This window comes from Silurus meridionalis, chromosome 3 (assembly GCF_014805685.1).
Source record: "Silurus meridionalis isolate SWU-2019-XX chromosome 3, ASM1480568v1, whole genome shotgun sequence".
NCBI lineage: Eukaryota > Metazoa > Chordata > Actinopteri > Siluriformes > Siluridae > Silurus > Silurus meridionalis.
This window is the reverse complement of record NC_060886.1, coordinates 26,219,722-26,242,184: the sequence shown is the minus strand read 5'-3', so window position 1 is coordinate 26,242,184 and position 22,463 is coordinate 26,219,722. Positions and strand designations below refer to the sequence as shown.

Below are 22,463 nucleotides of genomic sequence, written 5' to 3'. Positions count from 1 at the left end.
TGCTCCGAATCAGGAGGAACAAATGAGATGGTTGTGTATTCTTGTAAATCTGCATTTGGCATGTCCTAGTGGAAGAGGACCGCAGGGCAGACCCAGGGCCTGCTGAACTTATTCAACTTCACAGTTGACTTGGAAGCATCAAGAGTGTGGGAATACTGAACAGTTCAGCTAAGTAAAAAGGAGTATTTATATTTTTAGTAGTTTTAGTAATTTAACATTTGACGTGTTTTATGTCTAGAACACTCTTATGAGTGAGAAAGGTGGAGAAGAAGTGAAAGATATGTGTATAATATGCATTAATATAATACTTTTGGCTATGACTAAAGGTATTGGCACCACTAGCGAATGTATAAATGCTAAATATTAACGGCTACATTTTTGGAGATTTTTGCATTGTTTTACTAAAGACTAAATTTGGACAGTCTGAAACTATCATTTACCAAAAACTGTCGGTTTTAAGTTTTTTTATGCATGGACAAGCATGCATACTTTTGAAGATGAGAGAAAATCCAGGATGTGGGTTTGGTTAAAAACAATCTTTTCCAGCAAATCGTCCCAAATAAATAAATGCTCGAAGAATAATCAGTGGGAAATACACTATACAATAGATTTTAAAATAAATGTTTTTTCCATTCAATTTTTTTCTCCCTGTAAACTCCATCTGGCTTTCATCCATCACTTTTTTTTTTTTTTTGCAAAGTTCCAGAGCCAAGTCCAAAGTGTTCACCATAAAAGGGCATTCCATTTAAAGCAGGTCACTCCTTTCGCAGTCTAGCTCAACACATGCTGTGGAACAGATTTGTTCCACAGTTCTTAAACAGGCCATCTAATACACAGTAATGGTAAAAGGCACTCTTATCCTGTCTGAGGTTTGCTGTGTTACAGATTTCCCAAACCCTGAAGGCAACTCCCACTAGTCTAAAAAAAAAAAAAATCTAGGCTGGGTATCATAGAAGTACTAATTTATTAATGTCTTCTGATTTCTTTGTGAAACACAATGATGTACCTTACACACACATACACACACACACACACAACAAAAATAAGTAGATTACTCTAGATCAGTTTTGACTTTTTACTGTTTTTTGCATGTTGCACATTATTTACCAAAAATTTATACAGTTTGATGTTGCCAAATTCAGTTAAACACCTATTACAACATTCAGAGAGGGTTTTTTCAATGAAAACATTTTGATAATTTATGAATGAATGTGGTTCCAACACAGAATACAAATAAGGCATTGTGCAAACAAGCAGTGAAAGCGTAATAAGGGGACTTGAGAATGTCTTTGTGTGTTAAAACAAACATTAATGACTAAAAACTAAGCAAAAAACACTACCAACAGCAAAAACAACAACAATAAAAAACAAGATGATCCCAATAACCACCAGAAGATAGAATGATAAGCTTTCATCAAGCAGTTCATATATGTAAATGAAAAAAAAAAAACAGCAATAACAAAATATCTTCTTTTTCTTTCTTGCTTTCTTTTATTTAACTAATTAAGGCATTGTACTGTATTTGGGGGAAATATACTGTACAACGTACAAACACACAAAAATGCTATCTAGCACCAGTACAAAAATATCATGCAACAACATCTTTGGCATTTTTTCCAAAAAAAAAAAAAAGAAGGAAAAGAAATTAAAATGCCTATTATAAAGGTTCCTCTGGCAGAATCCAGTGCAGGCAGCTTGGTTTTTTTTAATCATTTTTCCCTCAGAGGTGAACCTTGAATCATCAGTGTGCCTTCATGTCCTCACTGCAGCAATGACTTGTGCCTGCTCAACAGTGACTGTTGAAAAAGAAAAAAAAAATCATTATGATTTGCTCATGTAGCAACTTTTATTTAAAAAAAAAAAATCAAATATATATATATATATATATATATATATATATATATATATATATATATATATATATATATATATATATACACGGTACAGTACATTCCTAAAGTAATTATTATATTCGGTTAGCACAAAGAGCTTAGAAAGTATTAAAACTAATAGTAAATTATAACCAAACCATTGGAGACCTTCCACTCATGATTTTGTTGAAATATCTGTATATGTAACTTTTCATTTGAAATGACCTTTTAAGTTTATGTTTTTCATGCGGTTCCAAATATATGTGACTTGTTATTGTCTATGAAATTGTGAAATTATAAAACTTCACTTTTTCATAGACAACACGTGTGCACATGCAAATGTCCTGCCAACCTGGAAACACTTCCACAGCTTTTATATCTGACTCACTTTGTCCAAACTGTATCACGTCCAGGCTAAACAGAAAAAAATGTGCTGCTGTGTGGAATTAATTATACTACCAGTGGCTCTGTGTTTGCTTTCTGCTGCACAAGAGTGGAAATGTATGTGCATTGAACAAATCATATCCATAGCAAATATAATCAGTGTAAGCAGCACTTTTCTTTCATGTTTTAGTTCCCATCTAAACAAGTAAAACAAATGTTAACAAGACCAGATTAATGGAGATATGAAATTAAATATTGTACCTAAATGGATCTTTTTCAGTAATCTTTGTTCTTTTTCTTATTAAGAGTAAGAGTTAGTGATCAGTTTACCAGTTGAATTGCTTAGAATTCTCCAAATCTTAAGATCCTTCTAAAAAATAATGACTCTAAACTCTAATGTTATTGCAACTGGTCACAGCATTGTTTCAATATTTTTTGATTTCTATGAAAGCTAAAGCAAAAGTATTTCATTCAGGTTTACATGCTGAATGAAATGCTGATAAAAATGAATCAGCCAGAGTTTTGGAAAGAGAGGCCAGTGCAATTTCTGATTTCAGCATATCTTTGTCAGTAAATTAAAAGTGCACTCTTGATATAAATCTCACACCATAACATATACATTATAAATCTCATGCAAAAAAACAGTAAAAAACACATCTATTTTATATTTCCTATTATACGCTTATGATAACAAAGATATTTCTTTTTAATGATTTTAGGAAAAAATATTTACATTTACACAATTCAGTCAGTTAAAGATCAATGTGGTATATCTCACCGGCATTTCCACATGCTTTTTCACACTCCTGTTGTGTGTCAAAACGATTGAGGTTGCCACCACAGCCTCCATACCAGAATCGTGTACAGCTCTTGCTGACGGAGTCATAATGCCATTTAAGTACAAACTTAGCACATGTACCTTCATCCTTGGAAAGTTTACAGATGTCCAACACTGACGTTTGGGCAGCTGTTTAAAGAGAGCAGAACAGAGAAAAGTGAGTATTACAAACAGTGATAGCTTTAACAAGTTCACCACAAAATATGGGCCAATGGGTTTGCATTACAATGTCACTATAAATGTTGTGCTGAATAACCACAGAAAATGATTTTAGGATTAGCTCTCTTTCAAGAAATGGAAGACTGGAAATTACTGTGAGAAGATGACCTCAATGTTTTTCCCTCCTACTCCTTAAACAAAACGGACTAATTCTTACCACTTCTGAAATGTTCTCAACATATGATGTATATCGTCCCATCCCCTAAAAACGGTCTTTTCAGTGAGCAGCCGTTATTTTTTTCCACAAGCAATAAACATTTATATGATGAATGAGAGCACATAGGGCTTATTGTTAGCTGTGGAAATTCATGGTGGCTCCAAAATAATTTCTTCCATAGAGACTAAATTACTCAAGAAATAACACTTCAAACTTCGTTAAAAAAAAAGAAAAGAGAACACTATACAACTAATCTTTTAGAAAAATTGAAGTGAAACATTTTAGTTTTATGAAACATTCTAATTTCAAAGCCCATATTATATAAACAGAATGACACCAGAAACGTATGCAAACTTCAAAAAAACATCATAAAAGCACGTTTTCTTTTGATTTTACATGCCATAAATAGCACTCATGTAATCAAAAGAAAAACTTCTGTGTAAATGCACTATGCTATCACTTAATTATTTGATATGCATGGTTATAACGTGTGTATAAAGACACAATGATTTTCCAATTGCCATAAATGATAATTGTAACTGGGAGAGAAATCCTAACCTGAAACTGGTATGTCCTGTGGTTTGATTGTTTCAACACTTTGCTGGTCCACTGTGGAGTAAGAAAATAATTATAAAAAAAAATTCTTTTGATATTAGAAAGATTAGAGAAATACCAGAAGAAAATATTTTGACGTTTCAGGGAGACTAACGTCCCTTAAATGGGCCTTACATTTACACTGGCCCATCTGAGTTGCTGCAGTGTTATTGCAATGGCAATTACGTTTAGTAAATTTAATTTAAGTGCGTTTTTGCTCTCTTATGCTGCTTTGACACAATTATGTCACTGTTCAAAAACACCCATGTATTTTTAACTGTATATTCATCAAGTAAGGCCTTCCAAAATCTCAGTGCATTTCCCTAAGGCTGTAGACCCTGAAGCACTTGGTTCTGTGGGGCAAAACACCTACCTTTATTGAAGCAGTGTTTAAGGCATTGTGCCTCAGTCTCAAACCTATTTTCATTGCCTCCACAACCTCCATACCAGAAGCGGGTACAGAATCCATTCTTTTTGTCAAAGTACCACTTAGCCTCATAGTCTTTGCATGGTAGTCCAGTGTCAAAGTCAAGTGAGCATGGGTCTGCAAACTCATTAACTAGAACATGCAAAAAAGTAGGTGTTACAGTAGATTATGAAAAGGAGTGTGTTAGTGATGTCAGCTGAGTTTTTCAATATGAAGGACATTTAAAGACAAATATTACAAGCGTGTGCATTTAGATGAGCTGAAATGCTAATCTTATGTTAGCATAATGTAACTGTTTCATTAGGTTTTCAGTAGAGGAGCTACATTCTACCATACTTTTCTATAGAAAACATGCCATTCTAATTTTCCATAATCAAACATTATTTGAATAACTTATTTGATTAAACATATGAATTTAACCACACTTAAATCCTGACCTATGTTTGTACAAAAAGATTAGAGAAACATGAAATAAAAACTGAAACATATACACATACAGTCCTCTCCAAAAATATTTTAATGGAAGGTTGATTTAAAAAATTATTTAATTTTTGCTATACACCAAAGACATTTTGGGGTTTTTCGGTAAAAAAGATTATTGAGATAAGAAGTCCGCTTTTATTTTTAGAAATAGGTACTAAACAAAACACCTATGTTCGGACATACCCATTTTTCAAGTGTTCAAAAAACATTGGAACACAGAACTAACAAGTGTTTAATAAATAATTAAGAGTTAGATTATTAGGCATTATAAATATCTAAACATATGCTCGGTTGTTCAACCATGCTTTCGCCTGTGAAAACTGCATTTGTTAATTATAACCCAATATGATGACCAGAGAGCGATCTATTGGAGAAAAGAATGGCATCACAGGACCACCAATTTGTTTATGCTTAATGTAATATTGCAAACCATTAAATTGCAACCAAATATTAAGTATTATTAAAATCACTAAAATATGGCACTAAAATACATCACTAAAATAGAGTGGTCTGCTAGATTGTTATCACCCAGATAAAAGAAATATCAGGAAATGAAAGCTGAAATTAGAATCTATCATATGATAGGATATATCTCACACTCAAAATGTCTTATAATCATAGCATATAGCAAACAATAAAGAAGGTGGTGCAAATCGTACAAATAAGTGTGTCTAAAACATTTCACAATATTGAAAGTGTCTAGACATTCAGCTCATCTCAAACCACCTGATCACATGACAGTTTAAAAACAAGAAGAATAATTGTTTCCTTTTGCAAAAATGCAAAAAAATTGTATCCTTTAGCTAAAGCTATGTAAATCATGCAGCAAACCCACCACCTGCAACTCATTTGACTTTTGTGTTTGTTTATTGTAGATAATTAGAGGACGTAGTGCATGCAGCTTACAAAGATTAAAGATTTTTTTAGGTTATTGCTGTAACATGTTAGTGGTAGTGGTAGTGATGTGTGCAAAGGTAGTGGGACATTTTTGCATTTCTGTTTTCCAAAAGAAAAAAATTTGGTGATAGGCTAATGTGGTGTTGATCCATGTGTGGAATGACCTTACTGCTTTGGTATGCCTAATGCCTTTACCACAGAACACAGCTGGTGGGAAAGTCAAGAAAAGTTATATTGCATTATATAGTGCAAATTAATTTATATAATAAACATGCTGATGTATTGTTATTAACTGCTATGAATTATTTGCGTTTCAGGCAGAATTTGATTTTACACACAGATTTCAAGAACCTATAAAGCTTATAGGAAACTGTTAAGAAACTGCTGTAGTTTGGGAAGTCACTCTTCCACTGATCATGATGGTCATTTAGCAAGTAAATATATAAAAACCTTTCTCTGAGAGAGGAAGTAAGCATTTTCTTAGTTGAGAAGAAGATGGCTACCAAAACAATGAAAAGTTTTCTTTGTAAAATAAGTAGACATGATATGAAAAGCAAATGTTTTTGTTGTAAACTTTTTCGCAAACAAAATAAACCACAGATAAAATTGCTAAAATGAATCTCTAATACATCATGAATTCTGGTGATGTATTAACTTGATGCGATTTGGGTTTTAATTCTGAAGTTTTAAAATGTGATAAAATCATCTTTTAACAATTTGGGGAAAAGTTTGGGATTGTATTGGTTAGTCATCGAAAGTGGTTTGATCATCATCTGTCATAATTCTAGACAGTCACAAGCTAGTTAAACTAATAACACATAAAGAGTAGCATTTTACAAATCTTTATTCGCAATATCCGCCAATATTTCCTGTAGCTGCTTAATGACGAATAATGATGAGGAGAGAATTTTAGACCATTCCTCTGTACAAAACTGTTTTAAATAATGAGTATTTTTTGGCCTTCATAATTTAAAAAACATATTGAGGTTATTCCACAACATCTTAACTGGGTTAAGGTCTGGGCTCTCTTGAAGTCATTAACTGTTGCCTTGATATCATCCTGTATGCCTTGATGCAGGTTTTTTTTTTTTTTTACCTCTTTCAGGGCTGCTCATAGAGCTTTGGTGTGACCTTCAACAGTTTGTGTCATTATGGATCAATGATCATCCAGGTCTTTAAAAATTTTAGTTTTTTTATCCAGGTTTATGCATCATTATAATCTGTATTCTGAGGTCCTACAAAAGCTGATTGGATTCTCGGGGTTCTTGAGAAAAAGAGATTTGTCAGTAACCAGACGTTTTGCCTCTATTTAAAGAGCAAAGCAGCCGTGTAACACAAACTTCCAGTCTCAACTCCTGAACTGAACACCTGACTCGAATTAGCAACTGGCAAAATTGTGAACTCAGAGGTTTACCTGATTTTTTGCAATAAAGCTCTGAAAAAAAACACCACTCTATGTGTGTTATTAGTTTAGTCAAATTTTCTATATTGTGACCTACCTGAAAATAAGACTACATGATAATTCAATGTAAGTATCCATGTAATTTCAAAGGGGTTCACAAACTTTATCTTTCAACAGCTTCTTTCTAGCCTGTAACGTGTTTTAAGCACTATACATTACATTTTATTTCCATAGATGCTGCTTTATAAAAGGTTAAATAAAATTATACACATTGCAACATAAATAATCTTTCGGCTTCTCCCGTTAGGTGTCGCCACAGCGGACCATCTGCATGTTTGATTTGGCACATGTTTTTACGCTGGATGCCCTTCCTAACGCAACCCTCCCCATTTATCCGGGCTTGGGACCAGCACTAAGGCTTGTGCAACCCTAATGGCTGGGGTTGGTTCCCTGACCGGGGATCGAACCCGGGCCGCAGCAGTGAGAGATTGCAACATAAATAATGATTTGCAAAAATATTTGTTTTAATTACTTCGGATCTCAGTGAATCTAACTGTTCAGAAAATCTGTCCAGAAAGACAATCTTGGTGTTATTTATAGTGAAGAATGCCACATTATTATATTATATATTTTATATTTATGTGTATGTATATTATATATATCCATTTATTATTATAAGAAAAAGCTAATACTGACCATAAAGTTAAATTTACTCACCAATTTCTGGTTTGCTCAGTGGAGATGTAGTCAGTTCACCTATGGAACTTGTGGCAAGATGTTCTGCCTCTGTTAAAAACATATTTTCTCATTTACAGCATAAACCTAACAATGGTGCATAGTTGTTTTCAATGGTTTGGGCACCCCTGGCCTTATAACAGTATTTTTCTTAAAGTGAAAATAAGTAAATATTATCAAATATTTTAAAACATAATATGTTCTGCAAATATTATGCAAACATACTTTTTTATTAAATGTAAAACAATTAAGGCAAAGTTTTGGAGCGTTAAACATTATAGAATTTAGTTAACTCCTTAAGCCTGTTGTCAGATTAAAACCTCTCACTAATATTACATCCCCATTTAAAAAAATGTCTGAATCTTAAAAACTTGTGTTAAAACAAAAAACTATGAGCTGACAAAAGAGTGCTTTAGTACTATGTTGTTGCTTGCAGAAATCTGATCTGCAGAACATTAAATTGTTGGAACTGTGCAGCAACACTCTTTTGTCAGCTCATAGTTTTTTGTTTTAACACAAGTCACCAAAGAATGAGTCACCAAAAGGAAAGTGATTTCATCACAAAAGTCAACATAGGAAGTTTGCATAAATAATCTCGAGGCAGTTTGGTGCTGTGTACTGATAACGAAATAAAAAAAGGAAACTATCAAAAGCTTTGAGATTGGCTTTCCAAGTGTTCTGAACTTCGAATTTCGAATATGCTGTTCATGCAAGATTGTTAATAATATCTTAAATTTAAAAGGAGAGTGCTTTAGGGTGTCGAAACTTTTGAACATGCCACAATGAATGGATTCAATAAACATATTTATATCAAAATATTTAAATAAAATAAAAGTATACTGCAGAGAATGCATTCACTTTTTGACGTTACAACAAAAACAAAAACTAAAAACAAAAGTTACACAAAAGTGTAATTTGGTGAGAGTTGGTTAAACATTTGCCTATAAAATTATTAACCCGAGAGAGAGAGAGAGAGAGAGAGAGAGAGAGAGAGAGAGAGAGAGAGAGTAAAGTACTAATAAATTGATAAATTAAATTAGATTTAGGGTTTTGTTTTGAAAAATACAAATGGAAATGGTTTATACCATACATGCAGTTTATACATCGCATTTAGTTTACTAACTTACAAAATGTACAAAGTATTGTAAATAAAACTTGAATCAAATGCAAAAATTACTTTGACAGCAGATATTGAGAGCAGCATTAAAATGTACAGATCGTAAGCTTACTTGTGGTAATTATGCCTTTGTAGGTGCTGGTAGCCTTTTCTTTAAGACTGTGGCTAATGACTACCACGTGATAGGTTTGACTGGGTTCCAGGTCTTGGAGTGTAAGATGGGGACCGGTCATGTTCCTCTTCAGTATTAAGCGATGATCCTTTAGGTGAGTCACTGTTACTTCATGGATTGCTTTTGGATCATTACTGACCCATAACAAAGTGAAACTTTTGGAAGTGACATTGACTAGGTGTGGATCCTCAGCATTTATTTCTGGGAGCACAAAAAATACAGATTAGACAGGTTTATATATATATATATATATATATATATATATATATATATATATATATATATATATATAAAAAATATCAATATAATGACCAAACCTTTCAGCTTTTGTTCCTTATCCTCCTTCTGTCCCTGATCATCATGTTTATTGTTGTTCCTACAGTAAAATTTTGTAAAAAAGTAGAATATAAGGATTCTGCTGTATAAGTAAAATGTTAATAATTCTAACATTCTGAATCTTATGGGCATAAATTACTATTTCTCTTAGGAATAATGTCAGAAGGCTTACTTGTAAGTGCTTGCTTGGTCACTTTGGTACGACTGGCAGTGCTTTGACATTTCAGCAGACATGTAGAAGGCATTCTTCACTGTGTTGTGTGTTTCAAAATGTAAAATTAAAAACATGACTACTCATTAACTCTCAATTTTGCAAAAGAGTTATACTTACAACTAAGGTACTTGGGCAGTAGTTGGGCAAACCTCTGAAGCTGATCATTGTAGAAACCTTGAGGTCCATCTATACTCTTGTAAAATACATCTGAAGGTTCACTAGCAACCTGGGCCAGGATACGAGCATCTCTGGCACTGATCTGCTTACCTACTCCTATCACCACAATGAAATAACCTTTACATTTTACATCAATGGCTGCCTTAAGCAGTTTTTCTTCATTCTCTGCCACTGGTCCAGTCACAAGGAGAACGAGCACCTTCAGTTGGCGTGGATATGGTGCTTTCTCAAACACATTCTCTACTGTACTCTCTAGTGCAGCTGCCAGAGCACGACCCCCTTCTAGTTGTTGCACCTTGTGCAGTAAGAAGCTCTGGATATCAAGAACTGACTTGTGGTCTGTCAGGCCAAATGCCATGCGAATAGGTATCTTGCTATCATTGTACAAATACTCATATGGGGAATGCTGAACCAGTGCTACTCTAGCATGATTGGCACTTGTGGCTGGTTCTGCTGAGATCTCCAGGTGATTCACCATGTCAGCAATATATCGTTGCATTTCTGTAAAGACAGTCGGCCAAGTGCTTTCAGAGCTGTCAATGATGAAAGCCATATCAACATCTAAGTCTGTGGTTGAGGCCCTTCTTCCCCTACTTCCTGCGGAAGGCCTATAATCACATTGCTGATTAGGAGTACATATATCTGCAGAAAAAAAACATTTCAGTGACACCACTGTTCATTAAATGTTGGTATATGTTTTTAGGTTACTGTACATAAGCCATGTATTTAAAGGTGGATGCTTTTTATTTTAAAATGCACTGCATGTGATAAAGCTTTACCTAGGCAGATGTGGCAGTCATGTATCTCCTTAATAATTGTGTTGATATTTGCACTTCCTGAAGAGGGCAGGTCTTTGAAATATGCTAAAATTGTGTTATTTACCTGAAAGATAAACCAATATAAGAAAAATTAGGAAAAAAAATTGGAGTGCATTTAACAAGCAAGCTTAATAATGTCTTTGTGTATAATTTGTCTTAGGACAGATTTATTTGCATTGTCCCAAGAGTTTTTGGTGCTGACCCCACCTGCAGGAATTTCTGTGTCGGACGAGGCATGAGGAAGACACTAGTGATTCCAGCATCGTAGAGTCGCAAAGCAGCATTTGTGAACTCTGTTGTAAAATCCACAGGTTCATTCACAAAGAATACAGCTAACTTGCGCACCAAGAAGCCACTGCGCACCCTCTTAAAGGTGTTTTGGGCCAAAAAGTTCATAGCTGATTCCAGGTTGCGCTTTTTATTTGTTCTCAGAGACTGCAAGCCTTGCACTCGTTCCAACAACATGCGTTTCCTAATGGCATCCGAAAAGCGTATGTCAGTGGTGACTTCACTGTTGTAGAGTGTTAGGGCTACTCGAGCTCCACGTGGACAGTTGCTCTCAGTGATGGTAATGCCATTCACCAGACTGTGTGTGATGTTTTTCATGACATCAAAATTAGCCCTTGATACCCCAGTCGATGTATCCAAGGCAAAGGCCAGCTCAGTGGGATACAGGGGACATTCCAGAGCTCCTGAAGAACAGAGAGTTTCATGGTTTGAGAATTGTCAACCTATAAAACTAATAAGCCAGTTCTTGTTATGTGTTTAATTAAAGTGCTGGTTCACTTACCATAACAGCATGCTACAAAAGAAAACAAAAAGTCAGGTTAATTTTTTTTTTACAACAAGAAACACTCTTGGAATGTAATACTACTACTATATTATATACATACGACAGTTATCTCTGATTTTCTTGACCAAGGCACAAGCCTGCAAAAAAACAACGGATGTAGTAGTTTAGCAAAGAATTCCCATGTTTTCCCACTATCATAAAGTTCAATTAAAATAAGGACATATCCTTACTGATTCAGCTGGTCCTCTGGGTCCCTTTTGGCCCTGTGTGAACAAAAACATTATTTTCCAAGAGAATTCTTTATCTGTTTTAGGGCTGTTTAATCTGTTTAATCAGCACTGGTCACATTCCAAAACATTTTTCTTGTCCCTCTTTGCGTACTGATTGCAAATTTATAGTTTGTAATTTGCTCCAATACAATTCAACATTCATTAAAAAAACATCCTGATTAGTCACTATGAATTGACTTCCTTACTGATAATAAAATTCATTAATTTAAAGAAGAATACTTACATAAGGTCCTGGATAGCCAACCTCTCCCTTCGGTCCAGGATCACCAGCACCTCCTGCAATACCCTAGAAAATAAAGTGCACAATTTATTACATATACTATATAGAATAGATATAAAAATATATTAAATATGCAGTAGTTGTAGAGCTCACTCTCTGGCCACTGTTTCCTTTGGGTCCTGGTCCGCCACTGGTTCCAGGATCACCAGATGCCCCCTGTGAACAAAGAAAAAACCCACTAGTTTATAATCTTTGTGCTATTTTAGAGACATTTAAGCAGCCAGGGAAAAACACTTATAGCTTTGTTGTGATGACCAGATCTTACCTTCGGACCTGGATATCCAGGGAAGCCCGGATCACCCTGTAAAAACACATCATTAACTTTTTTAATAATTGATGGTGTTTCATGTATTACATATGATTTCCTCTATTTAATATAATTATAGACAGGTATACAAACACAAAATTGTATTTCTTTAATGGTTTATTGCCCCTTAAAATTCTAGCATTTCTTAGGAAAAACATCCTATATTAAATTAGCTGGTGCTGACAATCATGCAAAAGCATGTAATTATGTCTTACAGACCTTTCTTCCATCAGGACCAGGTTTTCCAAAGCCATCTCGCCCATCTTCTCCCTAGTAAAATGACATTTAATTTTAACTACTTTGATATGAGGCATGTCAATAAAGACATGAAGTAACATCATGGAACATACAAATGTTCCACTTATACAGTGTTACTTACTGTAACATATTCCACCATTCTCATTATAATAAAATATACATTACTAATTTAATGTTTGCTATCACATGTTTAAATGTCTGAACATGGTTTTACAGACTTACAGGTTCTCCTCGAGGTCCAAGTGGTCCTATAGAACCCTTAGGTCCTGGTTCTCCAGGTTCACCCTACAATCAAATTAGAGAGACTACTCACCCAAAAAAACTATACAGTGAATGCTTTGGGGTGAGTTTCGGGATCCACAGGATGAAATCATTAGGTAATTTATTAGATTAGAATCATTCATAGATGAAATATCAGTACATTTTCCATTTGCAGCTATGTGACATACCTTCCGACCAACAACGCCTCGTCTCCCCTTTTCCCCAGATGGTCCTTGAGGTCCTCCTGGGCCCTAAAAACATACATCCCTGTTACAATTGCAGTTTTTCATGGTGTAAAAAAAAATCCCTAGGTAATTCATGTTATTAATTTTTCATCACCTTTAATGTAGAACAGCAATCAACAGAATTCAAGTGGACATCAAACATAAAAGTTTGTTAAAACCTGCTATCATAGTGATTTACCCATGTATATAATTAAAACCTAAATTAAATATAAAAATTGGTGAAAAATCTTCCAGTGTGATGAATATAACATACATCGACCTCGCATAACTTTATGACCACCTGCTTAATATTTGTGTTGGTCCCCCTTTTGCTGTCAGAACAGTTGTGACCCGTTGAGCATTAACTTTAGCAATTTGATCTACAGGAGCTCGTCTGTTGAATCAGACCACACGGACCAGCCTTTGCTCATCACGTGCATCAATGAGCCTGTTGCACACTGGGAACATCCCACAAGAGCTGCAGTTTTGGAGGTGCACTGACCCAGTTGTCTAACCATCACAATTTGGCCCTTGTAAAACTCGCTCAAATTCTTATGCTTAACAATTTTTCTGCTTCTAACATGTTGACTTTGAGGACAAAATGTTTACTTGCTGTCAAAAGTACACTATATTGACAAAAGTATTGGGTCACATGACCTTTCCTGCTATATGTGGTTCTTTTCCAAACTGTTACCACAAAGCTGGAGGCACTCAATTGTATAGGATGTGCTATAGATTGGATGTGCTATACTAAAATTTCCTCTTTACTTGAACTTGGAAACCCAAACCTGTTCCAGCATGGCAGTTCCCCTGTACACAAAGTGAGCTCCTTGAAGATGTGGTTTACATGCTTTGGAGAGGAAGATCTTGAGTGACCTGCTATTGAGTTTTGATCTCATCCATACTGAACACCTTTGGGATGAATTGGAACACTGACTGCACCCCAGGCCTCCTCACCTACATCAGTAGGCTTTTGTAACACCCTTGTGGCTGATGAACATAAATATCTATAAGCACACTCCAAAATCTAGTGGAACATCTTCCCAGAAGAAAGCAAATTGGGACTAAATGTGGAATGCAATTGTTAAAACAAATCACATAATATACTTATGACCAGGTGACCCAATACTTTTGGCAATATAATGTATCATATCCACTAACAGGTGCCATGATGAAGAGATAATCAGTGTTATTCACTCGTTGTTTAAAATGTTATAATATCATGATGTTATGCTTGGTCGGTTTAAGTTTTTATATTAATACTTATAAAATATTTATAAATGCAGTTTCACAAAATAATGAAAACATTTACGACTAATTAAAAAATACCCAGAAGTACAAGAAGTTATGTTCCTAGCCCGAGATAGAACAAATGAAGAGCAAATAAATGTCATTTTATGATTTAGTGCAAAAAAATTCGGAGATTTAATCTACACCAAATACAAAGAGCACTGTAGTGATGTGTTGTATTTTTAAAGAAATATAGCACCTATAGAGTACAGATTTACAGAATATCAGCATTGATGTGATTTGGCTTCAGGTAATCAGAGACATGGTGATATTTGTCATGTTATATCAAATGCAAGTGAAGACTTCATATTTATAGTTGAATCTTAAAAACATGAACACACAAAATAACTTGAATAAAAATAACAAAATGACAAAATAAAGCAAACATATGGAGCTTAAGCAAACATCAGGACCATAAACTGTAAAAAATTTACATGACTGACATCAATGACTAGGAAAAACAACCATGGAAAGACAAATGTGAGCCGAACAGTGCAGTGCATAGTAAGGATATGTGCTAATTATCTATAAATCAGATGCAGAGAAACCCCCAACATAAGCTATACAATAATCAGTTTAACAGCACAATTTCATGCACTTACTCTTGGTCCTGGATTTCCGTCTTCTCCCCTGGTTCCTGGAGCTCCAACTGGCCCACTGGGACCCTGCCACAAGAACCATATACAAGTCAGCCTTATTTCTTATTAAGTCATTAGTGTCAAACCACCTAAAAATAATGTAAAGTCTTCTTTTCTTCACAGAAAAGAAAGAAAATCTGAGTCATATGTCATTAATTCTAATGATACAAAGGTTTTTGGTCTTCTCTTCATTTCTCTGTTTTTTGTGTTGTTGATATATAAGCATCAAAGGATGTCTCCCTGTCCTAGCAGAGGATTGGAGCGAAGATTTAATTGCATTACTTCTCTTATTAATGCTAGCACAGTCCACAGGAAAGATCTGTTGAAAATTTCACTTTGAAAAACAGTATCTATTACAAAATAAAAATGCTTATTCCTACTTGCTGTAAAACTCTTTACATCTCGAACACTGCAAAAATCTGCCTTTACAACTAATAAAATTCATCTGCAGTGGGAGAAACCTGGAAAACCTGAAGGAAGATCCTAGTGGCAGTTGAAAAACCTGCCAAATTATAACCCTTGCTTCAGCTGAAGTGACTTATAAAAACTCACTCTAGACCCTCCAATTCCGTTCTCCCCTGCAACGCCATCTGCTCCAGGCTTTCCAACAGAACCCTAAAACATGGAATTGTACAATCTTGTAAAATCTGGTAAACGTAATCATGTACAAAGTGTTTGGTGATAAAAGTAACAAAGCCAAAGTTAAATTTACTTACAGCTTGTCCAGATGGACCCCTCCTCCCATCAGGACCCTGAAAAAAAGAAGTTTGTAAGATAAGTTGAAAATAAGAGAAAAGAAAAGGGAAGAAAAATAAAACGTAATAATATGTAAGAAAAGAGAGAAAATCAAGAGAAAATGAAAGAATTAGAAAACTGAATGTGAGTTAAAACTGGAGCTTTAATGTTTTTTTTAATGGAAACATTTTAACTAAAATTCTTAGCACTATTTATATAATTTTTTCAAAATTATTATTATTATTATTATTATTATTATTATTATTATTATCATATCAGTAATATAATATTATACAACCATTTTGTTTTCTAGACAGAGAAAACATACCCGTCTTCCTGCTTCTCCTGGACCTCCTTTCTTACCATCTTCTCCAGGCTCACCCTTGGGAAATAAAAAAGTTGGCAGATTTAAGCAATAAATATGGCAAAGATCATTAAAAAATGTTTTTATCTTTCTCTCATGCAGACACACATGTAGTGTTAAACAGAATAACAAGGTGTTAGATCATCTATTATACGTGTCAGATTAAAAGCACATATTCCGAATTATTATCTCTTTCAAGCCATTTTTGTTGGTTGTGTAATAAAAATCATTAAAAAAAATCACAGATAAAAAAGAAAAAAAATCCCCATGGGTTTTACACATATGACATAATAGCTATAAAAGTGTATATTGCATATGTGTGTGTACTGGAATGTGTATGCAACTAGTTTATGTTGTGGATGCATGGAAAAAATAAGAGATTTTACTGGTGGACCAGCATCGCCTGGATCTCCTTTTGGTCCTCTTAGGCTATTGTCCTTTCCTGTAATGCCCTATTTAACAAAAAACATTTATAGTATGTATTGTTTTTTTAACACCAGCATGTAAACTGCATAATGCAGAACATTATTTGTCTAATATATTTAAGGCATATTATGATTTTAAATGGAAACACACAGGAATGGAATTTTCATTGAAAACGAGTTTGTACAACAAAAAATGTACATGCATTACAACTGATGTCATATTTTTGAGAAAACATTTAAACAACATTTTGCTGACTCAATAAATATTGATCTGTTAAACAAATGGCATTAGTACTGTGAATTCAGCACTCTTAGTTTGCAGTTAATAGACTTATTATAAATATTGCCTTATTATAAACTGCCATTAAAAAAATTACACAGAACTTACTGGATCTCCATGGATGCCAGTCTGACCAATATCTCCTGCCTGGCCTTTGGTACCTTTAGGACCCTAGATTTACAAAGGTTGTAAAACACCATTTTTATTTAAAGGTGAAAGATTAAATATTTCATTATTTTTAGTCATAAAACAAATTAAATATTTAAATAAATAAAATTAAAATACCCTTTGTCCAGGGTTGCCTCTGTCACCTGGTGGTCCGGCAACTCCACTCCTGCCCTAAAAAGTGTATATATTTTAATCAATACAACTTCATATCTTAATAATGTAATAAATTAAAATTAATGATTGCATTAAATACTCTATAACCTTAAAAATCTCAGACATCAGAACTTACATCGTCACCGTTGATGCCGTCTAAACCAATCTCTCCAATATCTCCCTGGAATAATTCAATAAATACACATCATATAAAATAACATATCATCTAATTATATGAAAAAACATATATCAATTAATATGATTAATTTTAATAATATACATTTTTCTCTTTTTAAAACGAATTCATTACCTTTTCACCATTGTATCCATGTGCACCCTGAAAGGCAATAAAAACGTTAATTATGCTTAAAAATATGAGAGATTGTAATTGTGCTACATTTTAGAGGTTTAATTTAATAATTTCAATAAGATATTTTCACGTGGGTGATTAATGGTGTTTAGCTCTGGATTAACTACACAAGTAAAAATAAACACACCTTAGCACCTCTTGGGCCTGGACATCCTTGAAAACCTTGAGTTCCATTCACACCTGGAGGACCTCTTTCTCCCTGAAAGATTATGTTTTGAGGGAAAATACTAATGAAATATTGACTAATAAAATACTCAAATAATAATTCTTGTCATGGATTCACTAATAGTGAAACACTTTAAGCATCAATATTAATGTTACACACCGGTCCACCTTCATCTCCAGGATGTCCTCTGTAGCCCTCGCTTCCAGGTAATCCCTTATATGAAAAAAACCCACAGGCAAAACTGACATAAATAAATATGATGGATAAATAAGACAGTCTGTAGACAACTCAAGGTGAGGGAGGCGAGATTGAGATGTTTTGGACATGTGCAGAGGAGGGATATGGGGTATATCGGGTGGGAGAATGCTGAGGATGGAGCCGCCAGGAAGGAGGAAAAGATAAAGTCCAAAGAGGAGGTTTATGGATGTGGTGAGGGAAGACATGCAGGTAATTGGTTTAAAAGAGGAAGATATAGAGGACAGGGGGTATGGAGATGGATAATCCGCTGTGGCGACCCCTAATAGGAAAAGCCAAAAGCAGAAAAAGTAGACAACTCAGTCATTTCACTGAATTAAAATATTAGTTAAAACAGTAAATGCTGGACCTTTGTTCCGGATGGACCAATAGCTCCTCTGTAGCCTCTCTGGCCAGTGCACTTGCATGGGACTGAGCAACACTCCATTTCAGCAATATTGTCCTACACAAAATGATAAATGTACATTAAGGTATTATTTTTAAAAGAAACATTTTAGAGTATTTTTTAAGCAATTTATAAACATTCGATTTATAGACAAAGTTCTAAACATACCAATTCCTCTACCAGTTCATATTCCAAGTCTATCAGATTCACACGCAGAGGTTTGGACCTAAAACCCCGTCCAAATTCCAGTAACACTGCATTCTCAAAGAGTGGAACCCTCTCCAGACCAACCAAGATAAAAGCATGGACTCCTAGAGAATATATATCTATAAACAAACTGTACTTGCACAGCTTATGAAGGACATTTGCTTCTAATGCCTATTTGATATTAAACATAATAGAACAGCACAAAATCACAAATAATATCTAGTAATGTTTATTTTTTATATTAGACACAAATAGAATGGCAAGCCTTATTAATTTACTTTTGCTATACACTGAAGAGTGTATAGCATATATCTACTGGCCTCTGATGAAGGTTGGTTTATAAAAGTTAGTTAATCTGCAATACACTGGTTCACATTATAATTTTGCATAGGGTATAAAATACTACCAACAACCTGATAAGTTCTGATACTCATTCCTCTGTACCTCAATAAACCTTTGTTCTATTAAGATGCACAATGTCTGCTTTAATCAATAGGTCTAGGTCCTTTATCAGTGAAGTGTACACTAGTGGACATACATCTTTACCACAATACTCTCAAATATGCTATTTCTTTTTAATGTGTGTTTAGAAATCAAGAGACAGGCTTGATATTTAAATCTAGGATGAAAACCTATTTTTAGTCATGCATTTATTAAAAATAGTGGTCTGCTTGCTCTCCCCTTTTGTTAAAATGCGATTGCTGGACTTGCAGTTCACAGATTCATCTAAATCACATTTTATTTTTTAGATAAGAGCAGAACTTAGAGACTTTCATACATGAAAATTTGTATATACATTTGACTTATTTTTTTATAAAGCTGCATTGAGACAATGTATAATAAAAGCACTATACAAATACAAAGTTTTATTTAATTGAATTTAACTAACTGGAGCATTCTGTGATGGCTGGTCCTGCTGTGGCTCCTTTTTCCCCTTCAAACCTGACTGATTCATCCTGATGCTCTACATAGTTTTAGTTCTTCTGCATTTTTGACTATCTGCTTTTGTGGATGGTCCAACATTACCATGGATCTCACCTCGATTAGATTTGTACAGTACATACCAAAAAATTGCTGCAGCATTAATAAAGACTGTGCTGTGATAATTCCAGAGTGCTCATTCACAATTGTTCATATTGAACAATTGTTTTTAGGGATTTTTATTTTATCTTATTTTGGCAAAATGGATTTTTGACAATGACTATTCTAGTTTTAAAAGTTTATGAGTGACTATATACATATATAAAAAAGTAATTTTTAGCATCATATAGGTTTAGTATATACAATACATAATAAAGAAAACCTAAATTTTCTTACCCCCAATACGCATCGCCTCAACTCGCTCTTTCATTACATTATATTGGGCATCCAATCCATCAGTGAGGTGAATAACAATCTTAGCAGGCAAATAATAAGAACAGTAAATTTATGTTAGTTCTCATATCAAAATTCCCCAACACTACATAGCAGTGTATTACTTAAAATATATTTGATTTTTACAAAACAAATTGTAAGCTTACAGCAATTAAATTCAAAAGCATATGCATGTATACCTTAACCCTGTCTGCAGGACGGTTCTTGAGCCTTGCAGCATAGGCATCAATAGTCTTTCCATTCAATATGTAGGGTCCTCGGCTCTGTAAAGACCTGAAGGCTTCAATGAGCTTTGTGTTGCTATCTGTAAATTCAAGATGAACAGGCTCCTGTGCAGAGTCCAATGCTGATATTCCCATCTGCACTGATGGAACCTGACCAGAAGTGCAGCTAATGGCTTCCATTTGGGTTATTCGCTGCAGAATGTCAGACATCTTGATGTCTAATGATTTCTGAGTAGCAAAGATGTTCTGAGCAGACACATCAAAGCCCAGAAGAACATCCAGGTTGCAAGCTAGCATTGTTGGAAAAGTGATTTTTTCATTACTGAATTTATGATGAAATACTTATTGAGAAAATTTTATGTAAGCAAGTGAGATGGGTAAATTAAAATGTTTTCATTGTGTCTCACCTTTTGTTACAGTTTTATCACCTGTACAGAGTTTTCCCATGACATCATCTACAAGAGTATCCAAAATCCGCTCATTTAATTCGGATAGCTCTTGGTAGGTACTGGCCCGGGCCACAGTGGTGGGCTCACTGCCCAAGTCATTTATCTCATTCTCATTGTCACCCACACCAATGGCATAGACACGTACACCAGTACTTTTAAGGGCTAATGCTGCAGATTTACTATCATCTTGTGAACGTCCACCTGTCAGCAGCATCAGGATCTGGGGAATTCCCTCCTCCTTCCGGCTACCTCTCTCCTTCACAAAGTGTTTTTGCTGAACATGCCTAATGGCATTTCCTGTATTGATTTTCCAACCACCCTTGTATTCAGTTTTGGTAATTGCCTTCAAAATGTCATCCTTGTTGTTATATGTGTTAAAGTAGAAAACATCTGTCACATCTGTGGCATAGTGAGCCAGCCCGATCTGAAGGTTGTCACTCTCTGTGACAAAAAGGTCAATAAGCTCTCTGATAAATTCCATGGCCACATTAAAATTATTTTTCCCAAGGTTCATTGAACCATCAACCAAAAAAACTATGTCAGCAATCTTGGGCATTGGACCAGAAGCTACAGAAAGATGTGAGAGAACAAACCAATGTTATACATTGTTATAAATTGAATATTGTTAGTAACAAAATTTTAAAACAGTTGTACTTACGTGTAGGGGGTGCAGGGGTTACAATCTCAACTGTTCCACTGAGTCTCGCAAGAAATTGGCTCTCTATATTTTGCAGTGCTGGGAAAGTTGCCACTTGGAAGACATCATCTAGGGTGGTTGCAATCTCCCTGAGTTGCCTTGAATCTGCTGCCCCAGCACCAATTCCAATACAATTCACCTGAGATCTCTTAAGAACTGATCCATAATTAGAGACATCAGAGGTAGATCTTCCACCTGTGAGTACCACCAAATGTTGAGAGGCTTTGTCCAGCCGAGCTCCTGCAGACTCCTTTAGTTCATTATCAATCACATACTGAATAGCCTCTGCTAAGTTTCCACCACGACCTTTCATTTGACGCAATCTTTTAATAGATGAAATTACTGCCTTCTTGTTGCCATGGGATATAAGAGAGAACTCAGTCTTAGGTCTCTCTGCATACTGTACCACAGCCACACGCACTTGGTCAGGGTGTATACTGAGTTGTTGAACAATCTTCAGGATAAAGTCACGGATGTGAGCAATTCCGTCTGGACCAACATTATCAGAACCATCAATAAGGAAAACAATGTCCTTTTTTCCAAGATTTAGTCCTAAAGAAAAGCAAGCACTTGAGTACAACAAACCTTTACAGAATTTACATTTATAAAAAAATATACAGGTGGTTATGTTCCCAAACCGCCCACGATAAACTCGATAAACAAATGCCACAAAAAATATGCTATTTTATGTATATAGTTCTGTACTGTATTAACATTTTACTTTATTTTATAATGAATAATTATATTTTTATTAATAAATTTCATTATTTCAACATAAAACTCCATTAAACAATTCCCTATAAGTTTTCTGGTCTATCATGCTATCCTTGAGAGACCGGTAAAATCAGCTAAACAAATTAGTTATGTAGTAAATGCAACTATCCATGATAACCGGGGATTAGTGTAGCAGCTATTGATTTCGGCTCAGTAAAAGTAACAGAAAAATAATTCTCATGCAGATTTCTTGCTTTTGTTATTTTGCTCGTCCGTTATGCTAAAAACTTATTTATAGTTCAATTAAATACTCAT

The 22,463-nt window shown here is 34.6% G+C and overlaps 1 protein-coding gene across 1 annotated transcript in view; it reads right to left on the bottom strand.

Annotated features, from left to right (window-relative positions):
* Positions 1-1,061: 1,061 nt before the first annotated feature.
* The window catches only part of col6a3 (collagen, type VI, alpha 3), a 38,304-nt gene continuing 16,902 nt past the window's right edge, over positions 1,062-22,463 (bottom strand). The window contains 37 exon segments of the mRNA XM_046845069.1: positions 1,062-1,796; positions 3,034-3,222; positions 4,028-4,078; positions 4,437-4,622; positions 7,990-8,058; positions 9,237-9,497; positions 9,614-9,672; positions 9,805-9,883; positions 9,964-10,665; positions 10,803-10,905; positions 11,049-11,533; positions 11,632-11,643; positions 11,735-11,771; positions 11,865-11,897; positions 12,148-12,210; positions 12,298-12,360; positions 12,470-12,505; positions 12,731-12,781; positions 12,992-13,054; positions 13,219-13,281; positions 15,147-15,209; positions 15,735-15,797; positions 15,899-15,934; positions 16,246-16,299; positions 16,668-16,733; positions 17,095-17,157; positions 17,272-17,325; positions 17,444-17,488; positions 17,618-17,644; positions 17,805-17,876; positions 18,003-18,056; positions 18,448-18,540; positions 18,652-18,794; positions 20,008-20,086; positions 20,244-20,578; positions 20,696-21,304; positions 21,396-21,986. Of these exon segments, the coding sequence (XP_046701025.1) occupies positions 1,753-1,796; positions 3,034-3,222; positions 4,028-4,078; positions 4,437-4,622; positions 7,990-8,058; positions 9,237-9,497; positions 9,614-9,672; positions 9,805-9,883; positions 9,964-10,665; positions 10,803-10,905; positions 11,049-11,533; positions 11,632-11,643; positions 11,735-11,771; positions 11,865-11,897; positions 12,148-12,210; positions 12,298-12,360; positions 12,470-12,505; positions 12,731-12,781; positions 12,992-13,054; positions 13,219-13,281; positions 15,147-15,209; positions 15,735-15,797; positions 15,899-15,934; positions 16,246-16,299; positions 16,668-16,733; positions 17,095-17,157; positions 17,272-17,325; positions 17,444-17,488; positions 17,618-17,644; positions 17,805-17,876; positions 18,003-18,056; positions 18,448-18,540; positions 18,652-18,794; positions 20,008-20,086; positions 20,244-20,578; positions 20,696-21,304; positions 21,396-21,986 (5,096 nt within the window). The 3' untranslated portion in view covers positions 1,062-1,752.